General features: G+C 41.0%; 1 protein-coding gene and 1 pseudogene across 3 annotated transcripts; both read right to left on the bottom strand.

Annotated features, from left to right (window-relative positions):
* Positions 1–7,821: 7,821 nt before the first annotated feature.
* LOC146525451 (uncharacterized) lies at positions 7,822–9,257 on the bottom strand (annotated as a pseudogene).
* LOC146525450 (interleukin-1 receptor accessory protein-like) lies at positions 7,822–16,249 on the bottom strand. Of its 3 annotated transcripts, none has more exons than XM_085156472.1 (10): positions 16,093–16,249; positions 12,949–13,204; positions 11,110–11,293; positions 10,851–10,995; positions 10,703–10,765; positions 10,483–10,606; positions 10,224–10,366; positions 9,977–10,126; positions 9,707–9,859; positions 7,822–9,596 (listed from the first exon to the last, which is right to left on the bottom strand). In XM_085156472.1, exons 1-10 carry the CDS (start codon positions 16,148–16,150, stop codon positions 9,280–9,282), a joined length of 1,593 nt encoding a protein of 530 aa, XP_085012598.1. In that variant the 5' UTR covers positions 16,151–16,249; the 3' UTR covers positions 7,822–9,279. The 3 variants fall into 3 exon arrangements, with proteins under 3 accessions (XP_085012598.1, XP_085012602.1, XP_085012610.1); XM_085156476.1 differs by having other exon boundaries at positions 9,980–10,126; positions 16,093–16,248; XM_085156484.1 differs by lacking the exon at positions 9,977–10,126.
* Positions 16,250–24,924: the final 8,675 nt, after the last annotated feature.

Below are 24,924 nucleotides of genomic sequence, written 5' to 3'. Positions count from 1 at the left end.
TCCTCGCTACCTAGCCTGACCTGTCTCCCCAATGTGATGTTTGTGTATTGTATGTACGGTCGGCAAGGTCTGTCATCTCGGTTGTGGGCAAAAGACCTGCAACTGACAAATAAAGGCTATCTCATCTCATCATCATCCTATTATTTGCGGTGCAGCAGTGGATGTACTGACAATTGTCCCTATGGTGAATGATTTGTGTGTGTGTGTGTGTGTGTGTGTGTGTGTGTGTGTGTGTGTGTGTGTGTGTGTGTGAGAGAGAGAGAGAGAGAGAGAGAGAGAGAGAGAGAGAGAGAGAGAGCTTTACTTGGGACAAAGTGGCCATAAAGGGCTTTAGAACACGTGCAGCACCTAATATGTGTGAAGTGCAGAGTCCTGTAGGTAATTAAATGGTTATGGGAAGTTTGAAGCTACTGATAAGATTGTTCCAGAAATGTATTACTTGGAATGCATACAAAAACTGGACATGGTCAGTCCCATGCAAACAAATCTGCAGTTGCTTCACACTGACATGAATACTTTAAAAAATGCAGCTCTCAGTCCAGTAACACAGTGGTAATGCAAAACCTTTCTTTTTCTTTTCTTTTTTTTCTTTTTTTTTCTTTCTTTTTTTTCTTTCTTTCTTTTTTTTTTTTTTTTTTTGCAGTGTTTGTCATTTGATAAGCCTTAGAACTAAGACTTGTTGACCCATCAGCTTTCATATCCTTTTACTTTCAGGATGTGAAAGTGACCTCTGCAGTAACATCCCTGCTTCTGCCAACTGGTTTTTGGTGTTTTTTTCCTTCGAAAACCAAAAGAATATGAAAATACCACCACAAGTAAGACCAATAAATTCAGATAAGGATGCCTTTCAAATCATCTGTGATTAACAAATCACTAAAGATACAAAAAAAAAATTTATGCTTAGATGGGAACACTTAGAAATAAGCTGGGTGGGAGATTGGGACAATAAGCAAACAAGAGCTACATCTCAGGGCTCAGTTACCATGTGAAATATTAAAGTTCATGATAGCACAGTTAGAAAAGGACTGACTTGTTTGGCAGGCTTGCAAAGAGAAAGCCTGTTCTCTCTAAGAAGAGCATGGCAACAGATTTAGAAAAACTGCATCTGAACAAACCACAAGATGTCTGGAGCAATGTACCTTGCACAGGCAGGGCCAAAGTAGAGATGCTTGGTGTAAACAAATGCAGCATAGCAGGACAAACCTGGAATAGTTCTTTCATAGCTGAGCACTCAAAGAGCTTTATACAGCATTCCCCATTCACCTATTCTCAAAGAAGCACCTTTTCTGTTTAGGTTACTTTCTAACATTCACCCTCCAACAGTTGCATAGGAGAGCAACTTCAGGATAACATCTTGCCCAAGCAGCCAGGGGCTGAATCACCAACCTTCTGATTAGTAGATCTCATCTGCTACGCTTCCTGAGCTACAGCCATGTGTAAGTTCACCACTGATATGTTAAACTTGTATGAAAAACTGCAGATCCCTCGTTCCCCTCCACGGGCTATTTTTAGGTCCTAAGGAAGGTCTAAAGTTAAGAATTGGATAAAGACATTGACCTCTTTAAAAAACATGGAGTTTCCTGAAACAACTTTAAAGCAAGTCTGTTTCAGGCAGTGTTTTACATCAGATAGAAAAGTTTCACTGAAATACATGAAAGTAGGGAGCACCTGTAACGTATTGTGGCAGTGACCTGCATGCTGGGGAGGTAAGCTAGATTATTTTGAGACCATGAAGAAATGGTAGAAAGCCACAACAAAGGCAGTTTCCTATGGTGCATGATATTTTTTAAAGCAGTTCTTACAGTGTTTTACACCTCCATCAAACCACATGTACACCACATTTGTCAGTTAGAAGAAGATTATGCTTTCCAGGCTCTCCTGTCTGTAACAGCATGTTTACACAGATACCGACAGATGGATTTGTTTTGGAATTGACTTGTGGAGGACATACGTTGGTCAGCTGTTCTTCCGAGTTAGAGGATCTTAAAAGGAAATTTGTATTTCCTTTCTGGAATGAGTGATCACTGAACTTGAGCAATGATTCTCTGGTAAGAATGAGGAACTGGTTAATTTAGTCATGCAGTCCAACATCAGGCCATTTCTTGTCTAAGCTATATTTGTCATTGCTAGCACATTGGCCCTAAGCCAGAGAACGATCCTACATATTTTCACATATATATAACACCTTTATCTACTTTACATAAAAATGTGTGTGTGTTTGTGGTTTTATTTTTATTTATTTATTTTTATAAATCTTCTAGGAGACAACTAGTCTTGAAATGTTGTTACCCCTTAACTTTAAATTTAGTTGTTTTTTTTTCATTTTCATTTTCATTTTGTCATGTCACTTTGTCACATCTAATAGCATAACAGATCTAACAAAGTGGATCTTACCTTAGATTTGAAAGAAGAAACAGTTTCTTTTTTTTAAACAGACACCACAAAAAAAGTTCCCAGAGTACTCTCAAATCAAATTTCAGAAGTCCCCATATGAAACGCAATAATCTGTTTATTCAAGAACATTATGAAGTCTATTAAGACAATCCCTAGTGATTCATTGATTTATTAAGTTTTAAGAAAAAAGACCAGATTCCCGAATAAAAAAATTGATTTAAAGAGCTGAAACCTTAAGAAAATGACAGTAATAGGTAAACTGTCCATATTCCTCAACATTTTGTTATGGGGTGGAAGTGGTTTTAATGTTTTATTTAGTGTGTTTTATTGGTTTGGTTTTATCGTATGGTTTTATGCATGTTTGTATATATCTGTGAAGGTTCTCAGTCATCCAGGTCATCGTAGTCTAAGGAACATGGAAAGAAAAGCGTCTGGACTTCTTTAATTTGCTTGAAGTTGTTTCACCTCTCATCCGAGAAGCTTCTTCAGTTCTAAGGTCACACGAGCCAAGGTGTGAAAATGTGTGTTCGTCACAATCAGCCAAGGTTTCGAGTGAAACCTAGCCCCACCTATCACGTGATTTCCTGAAGTCAAAAGGCCCAAGATGTGAGTGGGCATTAAGGTGTCCGGGAAGGGATCTCAACACTGTATCATAGATGGCAGACAGTTGGTGTTGTAAACCACCGCCTCTGTTCAAAGATGGTCATTCACAGTGGACATAGATGGCTTTTTTCACTCCTCTTTCAAACCATATTCTTTGTCCAAAATGTGAACATTGGCGTCCTCGAAGGAGTGACCTTTGTCCTTTAGATGCAGATGGACTGCCATGTCTTGTCCCGTGGAGGTGGCTCTTCTATGTTGTGCCATGCGTTTATGAAGTGGGTGTTTGGTCTCTTCAATGGAGAGGTCTGAGCATTCCTCGCTACACTGTACAGCATACACTATGCTGTTAAGTTTCTGTTTAGGAGTTTAGGAAAACTCATATATCACATGACAGGGTGGGGCTAGGTTTCACAATGAGTTCACCCAAAACCTTGGCTGATTGTGACCTACACTCGTTCTCACATCTTGGCTTGTGTGATTAGGTAGAGGATCATTAGGTGGTCCTTTGTCCCTCTTGGTGGGTTACTCCCACAGAGCTTAAATCTGGGACTCTCCACCATTTCACCTTAGAACTGAAGAAGCTTCTCAGATGAGAGGTGAAACGTCTTTAAGCAACTTAAAGAAGTCCAGACGCTTTTCTTTCCAAGCTCCTTAGACCATGTTTGTATATATTTTTGCATGCTTTTATTTTGAAAAGTTTTTATGTCCTACTCCATCTTAATAAAAGAAATCATCACATGCGCTCACTCTTTCTAAAAGATGGGAGGTGACGGAAGTTGGGCAGTCACAGAGCATGTGCAGAAGTGGCACAAGAATGAAGACAGCAGAGCTTCAACAGGAGCAACAGGATGGACAGGTCAGACCAGATGGATGGCAAGGGGACTTGTCTTGGAATTGTCTGTGGAACTGGTGTCAGATATGATGGAGGACTTGGACCCAGTGGCTCGTGCTATGCTCACACTCCTGGCTCCACAAAATTACCAACACAGCTTAAAATGAGAGCACTTGATTTTTCCGAGCTGACTCCAATAATTACTTCTTCCAAACCATCCCTACAAGACTGCTCAAAGAAGTCATAGCATTAATTAATGGTATAACTCCTTTTTAAAATTTGATCAATTTATCTCTGTTAACAGGCTCCTTACTACAGGCATTTAACCCTTTTAAGCCCAACATAGAACCACCAGACCTCATCTTTAGATTTTTACATGCTGTAGTGCCCTTTTTTTTTTTGTAGCATTTCAAGCTTCTATGCATCATTACAACTGTTATATCCTAAATCTTAATAATATGTATGCATTAAGTCCATAGTAACTAAATAAATTGCAAAAGAGTGCAATAAACTACAAAGAAATTGAAAATTGTTTTTGATTTTACACATTCTTCTACTCAAAATTGCAAATGCAAATGCAAAAAATTCACAGTGTCTTTAAATTTCATTTTTGAGATGCACTAATTTTTATTAACTGCAGCAAAAAATGAAAATGGATATTATTGTGCACAATTTACAAAAACAGCATGTGCATCAAAATAAACTATTTCCAACAGTGCAATCAAACCTAAGCATCCTGGGAACAATACAGAAAGAGGCACAAAGTCAAACATGACTTTCATTAGTACCAGTGGACCTTTCACAGGCACTGGAGGGGAAAAAAAGACAAACAACAAAAAAAACTACCTTTCCCATGAAAATGATGTCACTTCCTTTTTTCGCAGGTAATGACAGACATGTGATTGTTTGTGCTGACAAAGTGGTGTACACGTGAGGAGTGGAACGAACGAACTATTTTCAAAGGCAGTTTATAAGGAGGTATCATAACAAGAAACTGAGCGTGATTTACTAAAATATAGACTTCAATTCAAAGCTATTTGGTGATTGGACTCATATGGCTCAGCACAGTGAGACTGAATCCCAGCAGTGACAGGAATTGGGGCAGGAGACCCTGGAGTCTAGATGCTGGTGGTGGTCAAGATAAAGATGGAGGCTTGGATGGAGCTCTGAGATCCTTGTATGAGATGGAATTTGGGTAAAGGTGGGTTGCACAGAGAATGGAGGCTGACTGGCTAGAAGAAGGCTGTCAGAAAGAAGACCCAGGAAAGCTGACAGATGAGAGCTTCCTTAGTGAACTTACGAATTAGGTTGATTTTCATGTGCAGGTGAAGCCTGTTACCTCTTTATGCCACAGTGAATCAAGCAGATAAAAGATTTGGAGTTCAACTTTCATTTGTTTACTTTACCCTGGAATTCTGAGCATGAAGTCCAAAGATGTGTTAATGCTGGATACACTAGAGTTGTGCATGAGACCACAAGAAATCAGTACAGGAGCATGTGTTTTATGAGATAATAGTGGTATGTTCTCGCTTGTTTTGTTTTTGTCTTGGTTTGTTTTTGTTGTTGTTTTTTTTTTAGCAAAATGTGTGAGCATGGCTATGCTTCTGAATTCATCTCTGTCATGGTCCTGGGTCCTTTTGACCCAGCGTTTTGTGTTTTCTATTAGTGTGATTATTGGTTCTTCCTCTGTTTAGTGTTTACTCTGTTCTGCCCGTGTGTTCCTGTATCTAGTCCGCGTTTCTTAGTTTGTGTCCTTTCATGTGTAAGTTCCTGTTTTATTGTGAAAGTCTGTATCTTATGTCAGTGTGTTCTGATTACGTTTCCCCTGCCTCGTCAGCTGTGATGTCTTCCAGGTGTGTTCCCCTCCTGTTTCCCATCCCCTGATTCCTGCCGTGTGTATTTATAGGGTGTGTTACCTCATCCTTGTGCTGGTTCGTCTGTGTTGTTTCCCCTCTGTCTCCCTGCGTCTCTCCGTATGTATTTCCCCGGACCTCCCTGCATCTTCGTTTCTGGTTTGTTTTGTTAGTTTTACCCAGTTTAGGTTTTCCTGTTTCACCTTCACCCACGCCATTGCTGTTTGTATTTTCTTTTGTTAAATAAATACTCATCTGCACCAGAGCTGCCGCATTTTGGGTCCTATCTCCAATTCCACACGTCTGCCACACCGGACGTGACAATCTTGCTTCATTTAACTTCCACAGGCATATCAACTCTATGACAGGTCCCAATGAAGATATTTTGGGACTCACATTGTTCTGGAGCAAACACAGCAGTAGCATAATAAATAAAATCAATAGTATAATTTCAGCTTTTGATCAGCATCATGGACAACAACTGCAGTCAGAGGTGAGACGAGTGGACACACATATCTAAGCTTATGCTCTAATCCCACATCATTTTTAACTAAACTACCAAAATCCCCCAAAGAGATTTAGCTTTGCTGAAGTAACACAAAGACAACTGTGATCTCTACAAGAACAGAAAAAAAGAGAGAACAACAGGTCTTCGCAGACTGGATGAGGTCATCATGACAAACAATCACACTCATTTAAAGAATTGCTCATTCAATGAGCTTTTCCAGTGGACCAGCTTCTAGATGTAGCACGCACTCACACATGTATTACAACATATATTTTTAACATAAATTGGTAGCAATGTTTCAGTCCTTCACATAGACACAAAGGCAAACAACTCACCCATCAGAACTTCGTCTTTCAAGCCTTGCTCACAGCAAAGTCAATGACAGCGTTGCTCAGATCCAAAGTCCTGACAGCAAACTCATCCTCTCTCTGCTCTCCTTCCTCTTCTGAGAACCACTTTCATGATTTACTTGCTAACAATAAGACAACAAAACATGCCTAGTTGATGTTAACAGGTTTGCGGGATTTTTCTTAAATTAGAGAGAGACAATGGTCATGAAGGACAGATTCCAGACCTACAACATGGTTTCCACATCCAGATTTTTCCAAACAGGTGCTTGTTTGAATTCATTTCATTAGGGAAAAACTGATGGAACCTTGAATTAAACATAGTGGATCTTATGCTTTTTATATTATCAAATATTCACTTTACAAAAGTAATGTGGATAAAATTCTCCAATGTTGTATGAAGCAGTGTTCCTTTGACTTCTTTTGTGTGACTTAGCTCCTCTGTCTTCTGATGCAGACGCATTGCCTATGCTCACCCGGTTCCACATTACTAAGACCCATATTTTGTTGGGTGGTGAATTTGTAGATACATTGAGCCCCCACAGCCTCTAGGTGGCCCACATGCTCAGCCTCAGTATCTTTGGGGAGAACTAAAATGATTTGTCTTCATTTGTGGCCAGACATTTAATTTAAGAATTAAATGAATGATCAACGATAAGTTGCAGTGACAGAAAAGTTGTGGCTTGTGTTTGTGGAGTAATCAATTCAAAATCGTCATTAGTTTGTCATTCGAGGAGTGATGTCTACTGACAGGTAAAGTGGGATCACTGACAGCGTGACGTCATGTCAGGAGGCAAATAATGGTACACTACAGTACAAGCTCTACGATGTTTTTGACAGCAGGGTAGGTAAACTAACCATGGATAGGGTGTCACAGATAATACTACTGCTGAGGTTCAACACTCTCTAAGCCCTATATGTACCAAGAGGAGATGACCCTCTAGATTACTGGACCAACATTCCACCATATTCCCTCATCTATTCCAGCTGGCAAATCTTTCCACTCCAACCACATCAATCTCCCAAGAGAGAATATCATTCAAAGCAGGAGATTTTGTGCAAAAGACAAAATTGTCTCAGTACTGTTGAACACGTACTGTTGAACACGTTGTTTTTCTTAATAAAAATAATTAAACATGCACAAACACACCCTATAAATATTGATTGATGTCTTTATGTGCAGAAGCACAACCTACAATTACTGACTGGTTCAAACAAAATATCCTTCCATACAAATAATACTATAAACCAAGAGAAAAGGTGACAGACAAAAAGACAAAGACACATGAAAACATTCACATTTATTCAGTGCAATAATTTAAAATCACATTTATTTGGCCACCAGATGTCGCTGTAGTAATGTGTTCCAAATTCTCCAAAAGATCAAATCTTTTTCCAAAACAGCTGTTCCAAATGATTAGCTCTCTCCAACGCTTCATTTCTGCCATTGCAAACCCAAGGGTTTAATATGAAATACTGGGTCAAGTTACAAAGTCCAAAAAAGCAGAGAATATGTAAATGAAAGCCTGGGAATCCAGTGTCTCCAGAAATCATTAAACATATGGATACAAAACCAGAAAAACGGCGGAAGCGGAGCGGACGAAGAGTAAACTTTCAGAAGTAAGTACTGAGTATTATGTCACTTATTTATGCGCAAATGTTTTTATAATGAAGAACATTAAAACATTACTGTTGGCCACATGTCGGGAAAGTTATGTGACATTAGCGACGTTTGTACTAACTTGGTTTTAAAGCCTTTACTTGTGGTGATATATATGGTGATATATATGGTGATATATATATATATGGCTGGTGATATATCACCAGCAATAAAAGTGTCTGTATATAATGATACACTTGTGTGATGGTTATGAATAAATATTTCCTCTAATAGTTAAAATGTTATGCTTTTATCCAGACTAAATGAAGATCTTCTGGATTAGTGAGATGCTGCTTCTACTCCAGCTTACAGTCTAAGGAACTTGGAAAGAAAAGCATCTGGACTTCTTAAAGTTGCTTGAAGACTTTTCACCTCTCAACCGAAAAGCTAAAACCTAGCCCTAGCCCTCAATACAAGATTTCCTGAGGTCAAAAGGCCCAGGATGTGAATGGGCGTTAAGGCGTCTGGGAAGGGAACTCAAAACTGGGTTATCGATGGCAGACAGTTGGTGTTGTAAGCCACCACCTCTGTTCATAGATTGTCGTTGACAGTGGACATAAATGGCTTCCTTCACTCCTCTTTCAAACCATCTGTCTTCTCTGTCCTAAATGTGAACATTGGTGTCCTCGAAGGAGTGACTTTGTCTTAGATGCAGATGGACTGCCAAGTCTTGTCCCGTGGAGGTGGCTCTTCTATGTTGTGCCATGCGTTTATGAAGTGGGTGTTTGGTCTCTCCAATGTAGGGGTCTGGGCATTCCTTGCTACACTGTACAGCATACACCACATTGTTAAGTTTGTGTTTTGGAGTTCTGTCTTTGGGATGAACCAGTTTTTGTGTGGCTGGGATGTTGTGCTCGGAGAAGACTCTCCTGAGTTTTTCTGATAAAGATGCTACATAGGGGATGACAATATTGTTGTGTTTGTCTTTCTGATCCTCCCTAGTTTCTGTCTGATCGTCTTCTCTGTGCCTCTTTGCTGACTTGATGAAAGACCAAATAGGATAACCACATGTTTTAAGAGCTTCCTTTACATGTGTGTGTTCAGTGGAGGAAATACAGTCTTACATCCTAAATACTGTACAGTCATATTAAAGCTCTGGGTGCTCTCTGCGGGGCAGGTAGGTAATAACGTAGCAGCTTCCAGAAGTCAGAAGAGGGCAGCATCGAGCTTTTTCCCTTCCAGGTGACACAGTCTGCAGCTTTGCAGAGTTTTAAGGCCTCTGAAGATGAACTTGTGCTCAAGACTCCTGTCTCAGTTTTAATCAAAACCACGTGAGTCTGCAACTTCTTGAGGGATGCTTGGATACTGTTCAGCAGGTCGACTCCTGAACCAGAATCTTCTGAGCAGGGGACCAGAACCACTGTCTGACTCTGCTTTATGCAGTCTAACACAGCCTCTCCTACAGGAGCAGACAAGCACAGATCAGAGTGCGTTGTTTTCCCCTTGATTGAATTTGTAAGGACAAAATTTAGAATAACAATTTTGTAAAAATATGAAAAATGTAAGCACCTCTCTCTGGTACAACATCAGGACTGTAGCGACAGAGACTATAACCAAATCTGTACTTCATTTCACTCTCCAGCCTTTTTCTGTCATCTTCATTTAGTCCTGGATCTGTGCTACTCTTGTAATACATCAAGCAGGCGTTGTAGCTTTTTCCATCTAAATGGAAAAAAATTAAAATGTTGTTTTAAAAGTGGATAGAAAAAAGCAGATTTTTGCCGTTCTGACAAAAATGTGAACACAGACAATGTTTGAATTAGCAAAATATATGAATACTACCTGGGATGGTTCGATGGCAGCCAAGAATTCGACGAAGGAAAAGCGTGATGTCGACTTTAAACTTTGCATAAATAATTGCTGTTAGCACCATCACCATCAGCACAAAGCCCACAATCCATAAAGCCACAAAGTAAGAGGAAGGAGCAGCTGTAGGGAGTGATGGGGATTTTCTAAATTAGCTCATCTAATAAATAAACACATTAAAGAGTATTATTAAGTACTCAAAATGTTCAGCTGGCCATACCTTTTTGTTTTAGCGTGATAGTGACAAAGCTTGTTTGGTAGGCAGATTGCAGTTTACAGGTATAGTTTTTTGACAGATCGTCCTCTGACACTTTTCTGAAGATTAGAGATGTTGTCATGCTGATTTCCTCTGTGCTGATGACCCTGAGAAGAGAAGGAAATGACTGAGGCAGATCTAAACGCAGAATTCATATCTGTGCTGATGTGACTACATATAACATCAGTGTGACCCACAGAGGACTTGTGTGTGAAATATTTACCGTGTATCATTATAGAAAACTGGTAGACTAGTGTCTGTATCCACAAATGAATTTCCACTTAACCAAAACAAGTCATCAGTGTTTGACATCATAACTGCTTTACAATCAATCATCACTGTTGAGCCTAGAAAAAGCAGAGTTAACACAGATTGTTATAAATGATTAACATTTAAGCTTTAGCCAAGAGTGTGAAGGTGTATGAATATAGACAATAACTCACCTAAATCTACCTCAAATACCTGCTTGTTCTCTGGTGAAATTATCACTGCTTTCTTAGTTATTTCTGTGGAAATAAAAAAAAAAACCCTTTTGAAAAGCACGTATTAAAATCATTAAAAATAAATATCTGCAAAATGTGTTTTTCTTACTGCTTGGTTGGACATCAAGTTTCACCGTAGAGGTCATGTTATATATTTGACCATCATACAGGTAAGACCGGGTGCAGGTATAGTTGCCACTGTCCTCTTTTTTCACACTTGGGAAGTAACCGTCTTTTGGTGATGACCTGCCCTCCTACAACATATAAGCTCAATTTTTAAGTAGTCAGTTGTCAAATTTGGAAAAACATTAAAACCCTGTAACAATATTTTACAGTTTGATCTCATTCACATAATCTGCTCTGTTTACCTTGTGCCATGTGATGCCGCTTCTGGTGATATTCAGGGTGTTAAAGCGAACATTTTTTTCAGGGCAATACAACTGGCAGTACTCCTCTGTGTAACATTCTTTAGAGATCTGGTTCATTTGTTCAGAGTCTCTGGACTGCCCTGTGTATACTTTGAGGCTTATCCAGGACCGTCTGCTGGAATTCCTACCAAGGAAAGAAAACAGTAACAGGAAGTTTTAACTTTCCTTCTGAGCAACAGGCAAAATGAAACAAAAAATGTGAAAGTAAGAGAAGACTTAAAGGATTAGTTTTAAAATGGTGTTCATCTACTATTATTAGCTGAGAAAGATTTGTGCCCCAAACAGTGAAATGAAACTAACATATCTGGCATTCTGTATAAAAATCCCTCTCAGCTTCGCCTTCAGTAATCCATTCCTTTAATGCTGGATTACTGAGAGGCTCTTCTCTGACCTACAGAAGATGAAACCTGATAACCTGTGATACATTCATGCTTCTTGTGTGCCTTTGTCTGATTTTATTTTACCTGATTTATTTATTTTACTCACAACAGAACTCAGAAAACAAATGTTTTGACTGAGATGTACCATTTCAGAAAAACACTCATTTTGAATTTGATGGCATGTCTTAACAAAATTCAACAAAACACTTTTCAACCAATAAAAGGTTGAGAAGGAAGTGTTTGTGTTACACATGAAAATCATGATTTTAACTTTAGGCCTGCAGGCAGCACTGGTTTAAATTTAATTTATCATGAAAATCACAGCATGGGCTCAGGGACACTTGTGCCATCCACTAATGTAGGCTAATGCACCACCATGTAAAGAACAACATAATCATCTTCTATGATTCACTGAGGCAAAGCGAAAAACTGTCCTGAGGTCAGAAAAAAACAAAACTTGAAAGAGTTTTTGGCAACGTGTTACACAGCTTGTAATAATGGATGCTGAAAGGTATATACATGTTTTAAAGCCACATATACTCTATGACTATGTCTTTCGGAGAAGGCCTTGCATATTTCAGCAAGACAATGCTAAACTGCATACTGCTGTCATTACAACAGCATGGCTTTGAAGTAGAAGAGTCCGGGTGCTGAATTGGCCTGCCTGGTGTTTAGACCTTTCACCAATCAAAACACTGGACAAAAAAAATAGGGTAATGAAGAGTGCTGAAGAGTGACTGTTGAGAATGGGACAACATTCCTTTCCCAAATATCCAGCAGCTGCTCTACCCAGTTCCCCGATGTTCACAGACTGTTGTTCAAAGAAGAGGTGATGCTACACAGTGTTAAACATGGCCCTGTCCCACCTTTTGAGACATGCGGCTGCCGTCAAATTCAAAGTAATTAATTGAAAATTATTAAGAATTATTAAAATGATTGTTTTCTTAAAATTTACTTAAAATGGTACATTAATTGTTAAACCATCTAAATTTATAAAAAAAGTGAATTTTTTCTATGTTCTAGTTTGAATAAAATATGGCTTTGTCCCAGTTTTTCTGTACCTTAACAACAACCCGCCGTCCTCAGTTGTGTTTCAGGATTTGCTAACTTCAGATGGCGGGTTGTTATTTGCAAACACAGGATCCTCACATATATGTTAGCAGCATTTAGGGAAACTGTCATACCATAATGCCAACAAGCAACCTGGTTCAGTACAAATATAAAAAGTGCTTTTCTGGTGCCGTGATGTTCAATAACAACCTTAAAATGTTACAATAAAATATAATACAAGTTAAACTTGCTCTGCTATCCTGTCGTATAGGAAATAGTACTTTATGTCAGTGTGTGGGCACGGCTTTTGTTTGATGTCAGTCTTAGACAAGGAAACCATTAATTTTACCGAAAAGAGCAGGAGTAATTCCCCTGATGGTTTACTGAAGCTCTGAGAATAACAAGGATTCTTCCATGAACCAGCACACCCATCTGCCTCTGCTCAGCTGATGTTGACATGTTGAAGAGTTTCATTTCATCCATGGTGTGACTGGTCCAGAACACCTCAGCATCTCCATCACGGTACTCTCTGTAAGAAGGGCACTGCAGTACCGCCATCTCACCTGCCTTGACATTTACTTCCTGGAAACTCAGTGGGCACACACCTGTCAATGACATTCATAATGACATGTGAAAAAAAAGTTGCTTTAGTCTAAAAAGATCACATTTGTCTGGTTAATGAAACTCGGGCTTCACAGTGCAGTCACTAGCAGTTCTGTACTTTTACCCTGAGCTAATGTCACCGATATCTTTAAATGCCACAGCATTACCACAAAGGGCAGAAAGTACAGCCCTGGTGCCCCTTAGCAGGCTTCCAGAAACTGGCTAATAAGAAAATTGTGTGTGTGTGGGGGGGGGTTGGTTGGTGCAGGGGCTATAATAACTTGTTGCAGACAGAGGAATTAATGAGGGGCTCCCTAAAGAATCAGAATTAGAGAAATAAGTATGACGTTTATTGTAAAAATGTTTTAGATTCCCCTAATAATGTAAAAGAATGTAAATGGTTATTGTGTGCTGTGCTATTTTGAAAGTTCTGCTCTGTGAATTCTCTCCACGCTTCTTCCAGTTGGCGCCTGCTCTTGCTACCTAAAAGGAATTTAATGAATACTGCGGTCCTTCAGGCAATACTTGCCATTCTGGGGTTTTAAAAGGCTTATGAGGCGCATAACTGTCATGATCTGTGTGCAGGCAGACAGGAAAGGACCAAAATGTAGACTCAGACACGGAAATGAAACAAACTCAAAAGGGCAGCTTTATTGCTGGACACCAGAAAGAACTAAACTGGAATACAAAAAAAAAAAAAAGTACACATGTACACTGATGGACACATTTGCAGGACCATGAATGCTTTAGGCAGCTGTGGACAAAATTCCGTAGAAAAACGGAAAATGTCCTGGTAATTTTTTGCCAGTACATCGGCATCACGGGCATCGGCAAAATATAATAAAAAATTGCTCGTACTCATGCTGCCCCGACATCAGCCAGCGCATATTGGGAATGATACAGGCACCGATCGGTTTTCTATCACCCATTTGCTGGGAGTAAGGGCGCCCTCCGTATGCGAGGTGCACCTGCTGCTTGCGGCACAGGGAGGAGAGGGCGGAGCGGCGGGGGATTCACTGGTGGCTGGAGCGGCATCTAATAACCAACTCGCAAAATAAAACAAAACAACAAACACGAAAACACCAGACATTATAATACAGACTTATAATCTGCACCAATGTTTTATCGAAATTCTATACGCGAAAAGTGTGGGCCTGCTCGCTGCTGAAGTCAAAGTAAACTTTATTGTCATCTCCGACGAGGCTCCTTTTACAGCAGTGCAAGTAAACAAACAATATATATAAGAAGAGTAAGAAAATAAATATACACTTCGGGACTAGGGGTAAAGGGATCAATAACAATGTAAAATTTATATTTTATATATCCGAGTCCATCATGTATTCATGATTTGAATCCCAGAAATACACCTTAGACAAAGTGAATCTGTGAACTAAGGTGTAGGTCTGTTAGGTTATGTTGTGGTGATCCTCGAGTTGCGGGATTTGTGTTCATACTGGAGTCCAAAATTAAAACCAATGGACAAGAAAAGTTCAGAGCCATCAGGTGCTCAGTTTAGAAAAATTAGAAAAGAAGAGGAGGAGAAACGAGCAAAAGATACAGGTAAGCAGATGTGTCATTGGATAATGGCAGGTCATCCTGAAACAATCAGAATCAGAATACTTTATTAATCCCTAAGGAAATTATGTGGATTACAGTTGCTCCAAGAAGAAATGGTAAATTGTTGATTTGTCCTGTTCTCATTGTATGATGAATTATGATGGCTGTTTGGTAGCCGTTTTCATACAATGCATACTCTCCGTCTCTTCATGTGTGTGTGTGTGTGTGTGTGTGTGTGTTTCTCTGTTGAATTTCGAAAACAGTTTTATGTTAATGTACAATCCTTAATATGTTTTATGTGTGTGTGTGTGTGTGTGTGGGTTGGGGGGGAGGGGGCGCTAGAGGGAGTGTTCGCCCAGGGCGCCAAACAGGCTAGGACTGCCACTGCTGCTGGGTCAGATCATGATGTCACTGATAACATTGTTAAACAAGGTGTTAGGAAGCAGAATTAATAAATAACAGACTGGACTTACTGGAAGTCAGATAGGCATGTGAATAATAATGAAACCATAACACAAAGAGCAGTGCTTGGATAGAGTGGGGGCACTGCAGGGGCAATGTTTTGTAAGGGGAGGGTAAAGGGACTAAAATAATTGAATCACACATAATGAAAGAAATGAGAGGAACAAAGTGAAAATTAAACTGAGGATGAAAATGCCTTACATTGCCTGTATTTAGCTTTCTTTAAACTGCCTTAAAAATAAAATCTCTGCACACCTGAAGAAAAAACAGGTGCCTATGAGGGAAAAATACAACTTCCCCCCACTGTCTTGCTTGTCACCATTTTATTGACCACCATTCATTCCAACAGACTTTCATCAGTTTTGTTCACTGTTTTGTTTGTAACTGATAAAAGTCAGTTGGAAGAAGATGTTCTGATTGAATTAATTTCTTTATAGATGTCAGCTTTGGAATGTCAGTCATTTATCTTCCACCAGTATTGCTTAAAAATAACTTTTTAATGTAATCATCTCATCACTTGTCAGCATCACATTTATATTACTCACAAGGCTGTAAGGAGCCAGACGAATGAGTACTTACACACGCTCATGTGCCTAATATTGTGCGTGTATTTTTAGCAGCTTGGTATACTTTAACAACACTGCAAATTCATTTTTTGAATAAACATATTTTGGTCTTTTTTGTTTTTTTGTTTTGTATTGTTCACGCTCAAAACACCGTTAACCACTCAGTTTAAACTCGACATTTCCAACAGTGTTTAATAATAAGTTTCATTGTAAATGTAAAAGAGCAATGTTTTTTTAGATTATGAACTGTAGATTTATGTTCTAAATAAAAAAAAAAACACCCATAAAACATGAAGAGGTCTTACCTGGTGTCGATGTAAGGAAGACGAGAAAAAGAAGGAGAAGGCTTATTTTTCCGTTCATATCGTCTCACGTCAAAACTCAACAAGAGACTTCTTAGGAGCTAAAGTGAAGAGAACTGAACTGGAACGTCTGACTGTTCGCTTTATAATTTCAAATATAGTTGGAAAAAAAAAGGTGAAGAGTGCGCAGCCCTCGCACTACTATGTGACGTAATCTGTGTACGTCAGTGGCGGTCCTAGCCTGTTTGGCGCCCCGGGCGAACACTCCCTCTGCCCCCCCCCCCCCCCCCACACACACACACACACACATAAAACATATTAAGGATTATACATTAACATAAAACTGTTGTCGGAACCATACTGAATTTTGCCAGAGAAACACACACACACACACACACACACATATGAAGAGAGAGAGAGTATGCATTGTATGCAAACGACTACCAAACAGCCATCATAATGCGTCATACAATGAGAACAGGACAAATCAACAACTGACAATGACTAATTAATATTAAAATCTGTAACATAATGTTTGGAGTTTAGTCTGTTACTGTTACTATTTTTACCATTTCTTTTTGGAGCAACTGTAATCCACATTATTTCCTTAGGGATTAATAAAGTATTCTGATTCTGACTCTGATTGTTTCAGGATGACCTGCCATTATCCAATGACACATCTGCTTACCTGCATCTTTTGCTCGTTTCTCCTCCTCTTCTTTTCTAATTTTTCTAAACTGAGCACCTGATGGCTTTGAACTTTTCTTGTCCACCTTACATTGGTTTTAATTTTGCACTCCAGTATAAACACAAATCCCCCAACTCGAGGATCACCACAACATAACCTAATAGACCTGCACCTTAGTTGATAGATTCACTTTGTCTAAGGTGTATTTCTGGGATTTCACACAACCCAGGATTCAAATCATGAATACATAATGGGCTTGGATTTACATCATTATGAATGAAATGTGCTCTATTTGGAAGCAGCCGGCCCCCCTCCCCTTTCGACGGGTTGTGTGTGAGACTTTAAATCATCAAACTGTAAATTATAAATTTTCAATTGTTATTGATCCCTTTACCCCGAGTCCTAAAGTGTATATTTACTTTCTTACTCTTCTTATATATATTGTTTGTTTACTTGCACTGCTGTAACTGGAGCCTCGTCGTCTCGTCTCTCTATATACTGGACTGTATGTAGAGGAGATGACAATAAAGTTTACTTTGGAGCAGGCGCACCGAGGGCTCTCGCGCTCACTTTTCGTGTATAGAATTTCGAAAAAAAAAAAACCATCGGTGCAAATTATAAGTCTGTATCATAATGTCTGGTGTTTTTGTGTTTGTTGGTTTGTTTTTATTTTGCGAGTTGGTTATTAGATGCTGCTCCAGCCAGCCCTCTCCTTCCTGTGCCGCAAGCAGCAGGTGCACCTCGCAAAATGGAGGGCGCCCTTACTCCCAGCAAATGGGCGATAGAAAACCGATCGGTGCCTATGCCATTCCCAATATGCGCTGGCTGATGTCGGGGCAGCATGAGTACCAGCAATTTTATTTGTCGATGCCCGTGATGCCGCCCCCCACCACAATGCCGCCCCGGGCAACCGCCCGTGTCGCCCGTATCTAAAACCGCTACTGGTGTACGTAGCTGATTTAGTTTTTTCCTTTTGTTTTTCATGCTTTCGTTTCTAGGTGCTGTACGAAGTCAGTTCAGCATAACAGGAGTGTTCCAGTTATCTGGGGGGCAAATGAAGTTCAAAACAGCCAAGCTTTCTTTGGATTAACTTGCTAAACAAAACCTAAAATCCCAGTTCGTAGGTGTCTTATCAAGCTTATCCTTTAAGCTTTAGAGTGTTTAGGTGGCCTTAAGTTAAGTAAATATTTGCGGATCACGAAATTCACATGAAACGATCCGTGTGAGTTTCCGTCAAAGGCTGATGATGATAAAATGGTGATTTAACCCCCCCCCCCCCCCACACACACACACACATAATAATAATAATGATAATAATACTAATGATAATAATAATAATAATATGTCTGTGAAGGTTCTCAGTCATCCAGGTCATCGTAGTCAAAGGAGCTTGCAAAGAAAAGCGTCTGGACTTCGGATGAGAGGTGGAAAAGGAAAAGAAAAGAAAGGAAAAGAAAGACAACGCAGGAAATTTCACACCTTGCTTTCAAAAACACACACTCCTCATTCTGAATCTGAACCTACACAACCCATAGAAGAAAACACACCTGAAGACAGTCAGGAGAAATGGGTTAAGAACTTTTCAGACAGGAATCTCACTGAACCTGAAAAGAGAGTATTAGCCAAAGGTCTCAATTTTGCCATTTCTCCACAACAGTTGCCCATAGTGGACCTCATCACAGCCACAGAATCTGCCATACGGATTAATAAATTATCACAGACAGAAGCAGAGCAAATCAGGATGAAAGTCTCAGCCACCCTCTCCAGTGCCAAAGTCCCTCCGTCCAACCTCACAATACAGGAAAAGAAGGCCGTCGCTTCCCTGAGCAAAGACCACAACATCACTGTTTTACCAGCGGATAAGGGAAGATGCACCGTGGTCCTAAACACTACAGATTACCATACAAAGATCACTACTCTCCTCAGTGACAACAATACCTACGAAGCCTTAAAGCGAGACCCCACAAGCAGCTACAAAAAGAAAGTTATAGCTTGCCTTCAAGACTTGGAAAAGGACAAAATCATTGACCGCCTTACTTATCACCGCCTTTACCCAGGGGATGCCATACCCTGCATTTACGGACTTCCAAAAATCCACAAGGAAGCTGTCCCACTCAGACCCATAGTCAGTAGCATAAACTCAGCCACTTATAACATTGCAAAACACCTTGCTACCATCCTTGCTCCTCTCGTGGGGAACACCCCACACCACATCAAGAACTCCACCGACTTCACTGACAAGGTCCAGAAACTTACCCTGGATCCAGATGAAACCATGGTGTCCTTTGATGTAGTCTCTCTCTTCACGTGCATACCCACCACGGAGGCAGTGGAGACTGTCAGAAAACGACTACAAGAAGACAACTCCTTGGAGGGCAGGACCAACTTCACACCCGATCAGATTTGCACACTGTTAGACCTCTGCCTCACCACTACATATTTCAAATACAACGAAGGCTATTACAGACAAAAACATGGCTGTGCCATGGGCTCCCCCGTGTCACCTATTGTAGCCAACCTTTACATGGAGGAAGTGGAAAGGAAGGCTCTTGGCTCTTTCAAAGGAAGAGTACCCAGCCACTGGTACAGATATGTAGACGACACCTGGGTCAAAATCAAGACACAAGAAGTGGAATCCTTCACTGCGCACATCAACGCTGTGGATAAAAACATCAAGTTCACCAGGGAAGACACAAAGGACGACTGTTTGCCTTTCCTGGACTGCGCTGTGCACATTGAAGAGAATGGCAACCTCAACATCGAAGTTTACCGGAAGCCCACACACACGGACCAGTACCTCCTGTTTGACTCCCATCACCCTCTGGAACACAAACTTGGAGTAATTAGGACCCTACACCACCGGGCAGAACATGTTCCCTCTAAGCCTGAAGGGAAAAAGAAGGAACACACACATGTAAAGGAAGCACTCAAAACGTGCGGCTATCCTAAATGGGCGTTCTTAAAGTCAGCAAAGAGGCACAGAAAAGAAGATCAGACACCAGCGAGGGAGGATAAGAAGGACAGACGCAACAACATTGTCATCCCCTATGTAGCCGGTGTATCAGAGAAACTCAGGAGGGTTTTCTCCAAGCATGACATCCCAGTGTACTTCAGACCCAGCAACACACTCAGACAAAAACTGGTTCACCCGAAAGACAAAACGGCAAAACACAGACTTAACAATGTGGTGTATGCTGTACAGTGCAGTGAGGAATGCCCAGACCTCTACATTGGAGAGACTAAACAGCCACTTCACAAGCGCATGGCACAACACAGAAGAGCCACCTCCACAGGACAAGACTCAGCTGTCCATCTGCATCTTAAGGATAAAGGACACTCTTTCGAGGATGCCAATGTTCACATTTTGGACAGAGAGGACAGATGGTTTGAAAGAGGAGTGAAAGAAGCCATCTATGTCCACTGTGAGCGACCATCTTTGAACAGAGGCGGTGGTTTACGACACCAACTCTCTGCCATCTATAATCCAGTTTTGAGATCCCTTCCCAGACGCCTTAACGCCCACTCACACCCTGGGCCATCTGACCTCAGGAATTCGCATGATAAGGTGGGGCTAGGTTTCACAATGAACTCACCCGAAACTCTGGCTGATTGGGACCCACACCCAGTTCCACACCTTGGCTCAGGCGATTAGAGGATCATCAGGGGGTCCTTTTGTCCCTCTGTGGGGGGACACTCCCACTAGGTTTATATCTGGGACTCTCCACCATTTGACCTTAGAACTGAAGAAGCTTCTCGGATGAGAGGTGAAACGTCTTCAAGTAACTTAAAGAAGTCCAGATGCTTTTCTTTGCAAGCTCCTTTGACAATAATAATAATAATGATGATGATGATGAGGATGATAATAATAATAATAATAATAATAATAATGATGATGATGATAATATGCAATAGTCCTGCAAAAAAACTGGAATAAATCGCACTGAACAGTAAGATAGTATTTAAATTTAATTGAATTATTTTTTTCTCAGTGGGTAAACTGAAAAATAAAACAACAAAAAAATGACATAAAATATTCCTTATCAGATTATAACAACTAATAACATAAAATTTACCTTAATTATACTATATCAAATATTTTCGAACCCAAAATTACTCACTATTGCCAAAACAAAAGAAATAAAAATAAATAAAAAGGGCGGGCCAAATTATATAAAAAAAGTCAATTTACCAAGTCTTGAAAAATAAAACTGAACAAAAGAATAAGAAAATAAAAATATCCATCCAGATCTTTACAAAAAAAACAAGAAAATCTCAATTCTGAAATGAATTTGTCGAACACAACCAATTTTGTCTTGTTTTAAGCTTGTTTGTTTCACAAGGAACTGAACTCTCTGTTTGCAACTGAACAGCTCCAGCTCTTTGGTCTTCCTCTTTCTTTTGCAAAGAGAAATTCTGGAGAAGAGAACAGAGCAATATGAAGATTTCACAGGATTCCTGCTCAAGTTGAGCCAAACCTTAACAGTGGAGTGTTGTCTCAGAACAATACAAAGTTTCTAAAAACAAGTTAAAGGCAACCTCAAATGAAAATACACTAGTTCAAATAGAATGGTTGAAAATCTCTTGTCATAGGCCAAACTGTAAATAGGTAAAAAGTATGTGTTTCACGCTCTTTTTATGGTAAATGGCCTATATTTGTATAGCACTATAAAGTGTATTTTAAATACCATGTCCAGACATGGTTCTTTATTATTAGTGTTGTAAAGACTCACCTTTCAGCACAATCACTTTAACAGATGCATCTTGCTTCCATTAACTGAAGATTTAAGATGTTCTGGTCGTGAAAGCCAACCCCCTGCCTACCTACAACAGTATGAGGTTCAGTATCCTGGAGCTAGAACGGCTATTTTCTTCATTAATAAACAGCACACAGTGGTCCCGCTGTTCATCCGTCACTGCTTCGCTTTTTCGCTGATTTTCTTTTTCTTTTCTTTTTTTTTGCACCGTACAGCATTGCATTCTGCAGCCTGATTGACAAATCTCCTTCGTGTCGTGTCTCCTGCGCTTGCCAAATTTATCATGTTTGGTTTTGATAACCATCACGTCCAATAGAAAAAACAGCACAAAAACACCCATAACTATGACCCTCATTCGGAAATAGACACCTGCACCGCGAGGGAAAAACGCGCACGAAAGTGGCAGGCAGATGAAGACAAAACGCGGCATAATAATACTTTTACGTTTTGCACTTTGAGAATCAATTGTGAGAACTGTGACCAATGTTCATGTGTGTGGGGAAAACAGTGTATAAAGTGCGTGGCCAGGGGCTAGTTATTCTGAGAACCCCTGCTGCAATAAATGAGGGACCACTGTATATACCTTCTCTGATTATTATATTCAACCTGTTAACATTTAATATTGTCTTGATAGAGCCAACTGATTCTGCAGCAGAGCATCCCCTGTAGCTTCTCCTGGCTCCCCAGTCCCTGAGCTCCTGCTTCTGCACCCACAGGTATGTACAGCAAGCACTGATACCTTTTTAGTCGGTGGGATTGCCTTGTGATCACCTTTACTAAATATCTACAACCAATCTGATTATATCCTGTTTTGTTTTTTTTTTCAATGTTGAAATTAAAATCTAGTAGCAGCCTTCTCATTTCTTTGTGTTTTGTGCTGTTTTACAGGCCCAGAGAGGAGGACAGCTCCGAGGCAGATGAGGGACAGGTCCCAGGACGGTCCATCGGTGGTGGAGCTGGCCATCCTGGTGTCCCTGAAGAGTCCACACCAGTCTCCAATGGAGCATTTCCTCCTCAGCCTTGTTCCTGCTCTGGAGAGCAGCTGGGTCCTTTTTATTCCTGTCTCTCTGTAAATACTTATATTTTATATATTTATGTTTAATGTTTTTCTGTTTGAGAATTTTAATATTATTTCAAATAAATTTTTATAATGACTAATGTCTCAGTTCTACTACACAGCAAATGTTGGCACACGACTTGACACGTAGAATTTATTTCATATTATACTAATGACAAAATATACTAATACAGTGGGATGCAAAAGTTTGGGCAACATTGTTAATAGCCATCATTTTCCTGTATAAATCGTTGGTTGTTACAATAAAAAATGTCAGTTAAATATATCATACACACATATATATAAATATATCATACACACATATCATCACACAGTGATACTTGAGAAGTGAAAAGAAGTTTACTGGATTTACAAAAAGTGTGCAATAATTGTTTAAACAAAATCAAGCAGGTGCATAAATTTGGGCACCACAAAAAAATAAATGAAATAAATATTTAGTGTATATCAATGTGTGTGTCTCCCATGTGATATATGGGGTGCCTTTGTCTGGACGTGCTTCCCATCCAGAGCTCCACAGCAGAGAGGAAAGTTCCAGCGCTCCTGGAATCCCTCTGTGATGGACCGCCAGTCTCCAGGTGAAGGCACAGCCATGAAGTCGTCCACTAGACAGTCCCAGATGGCCGTCGCTACCTGGGGGGTGACGGACCCAGCGGCAGTAAATCCGTCCGAGGAGCCCCGGGACGACATTACGTATAATGTGGAGATTCTCCTCGGGCTGTGGCAAGAGAACCCTCCGCTCAGTTGGCTGCCCAGCAGCTGCTCTCAGCTCAATCAGCTGCCCTGCAGCCACTCTCAGCTCAGTTAGCTGCCCAGCAGCCACCCTCAGCTCAGTTAGCTGCCCAGCAGCCACCCTCAGCTCTGTCACCAGTGTCAGCAGCTCACTCGCTTTCTGCTCAGTCTCCAGCGCCTCCAGCGTCACTTTCAGTTCAGTCTCCAGCGCCTCCAGTGTCTCCTGTAGTTCAGGCTCCAGCGCCTCCAGTGTCACTTTCAGTTCACTCTCCAGCACCTCCGGTGTCACTTTCAGTTCAGTCTCCAGTGCCTCCAGTGTCTCCTGTAGTTCAGGCTCCAGCGCCTCCAGTGTCACTTTCAGTTCACTCTCCAGCACCTCCAGTGTCTCTTTCAGTTCAGTCTCCAGCGCCTCCGGTGTCACTTTCAGTTCAGTCTCCAGTGCCTCCAGTGTCACTTTCAGTTCAGTCTCCAGCGCCTCCAGTGTCACTTTCAGTTCAGTCTCCAGCGCCTCCAGTGTCACTTTCAGTTCAGTCTCCAGCGCCTCCAGTGTCACTTGCAGTTCAGGCTCCAGCGCTTCCAGGGTCACCTGTAGTTCAGGCTCCAGCGCCTCCAGTGTCACTTTCAGTTCAGTCTCCAGTGCCTCCAGTGTCACTTTCAGTTCAGTCTCCAGCGCCTCCAGTGCCACTTGCAGCTCAGGCTCCAGCGCTTCCAGGGTCACCTGTAGTTCAGGCTCCAGCGCCTCCAGTGTCACTTTCAGTTCAGTCTCCAGTGCCTCCAGTGTCACTTTCAGTTCAGTCTCCAGCGCCTCCAGTGTCACTTTCAGTTCAGTCTCCAGCGCCTCCAGCGTCACTTTCAGTTCAGTCTCCAGCGCCTCCAGTGTCACTTTCAGTTCAGTCTTCAGCGCCTCCAGCGTCACTTTCAGTTCAGTCTCCAGCGCCTCCAGTGTCACTTTCAGTTCAGTCTCCAGCGCCTCCAGCGTCACTTTCAGTTCAGTCTCCAGCGCCTCCAGTGTCACTTTCAGTTCAGTCTTCAGCGCCTCCAGCGTCACTTTCAGTTCAGTCTCCAGCACCTCCAGCGTCACTTTCAGTTCAGTCTCCAGCGCCTCCAGCGTCACCTGTAGTTAAGGCTCCAGCGCCTCCAGTGTCACTTTCAGTTCAGTCTCCAGTGCCTCCAGCGTCACTTTCAGTTCATTCTCCAGCGCCTCCAGTGTCACTTTCAGTTCAGTCTCCAGCGCCTCCAGTGTCACCTGTAGTTAAGGCTCCAGCGCCTCCAGTGTCACTTCCAGTTCAGTCTCCAGCGCCTCCAGTGTCACTTTCAGTTCAGTCTCCAGCGCCTCCAGTGTCACTTTCAGTTCAGGCTCCAGCTGTTATGTTTCGGCTGTGTACAGGCAGGAGAAGGACCCAAACGCAAAACTCACAAAAACTAAACTGGGACATGGGTAAACTGACACGCAAGGAAACACAGCCATGAGGAAGACTTCGACACTGACAAAGAGAAACACAGGGCTTAAATACACAGAGGGATAACGAGGGAATGAGACACAGAAGGAGAGCACAGCTGGGAGTAATCAGACTGGACGAGACAAG

The sequence above is a fragment of the Neolamprologus multifasciatus genome, chromosome 1 (assembly GCF_963576455.1).
Source record: "Neolamprologus multifasciatus chromosome 1, fNeoMul1.2, whole genome shotgun sequence".
Taxonomy (NCBI): Eukaryota; Metazoa; Chordata; class Actinopteri; order Cichliformes; family Cichlidae; genus Neolamprologus; species Neolamprologus multifasciatus.
The sequence above is the reverse complement of the archived record's forward strand: the minus strand, read 5'-3'. Positions and strand labels throughout refer to the sequence as shown.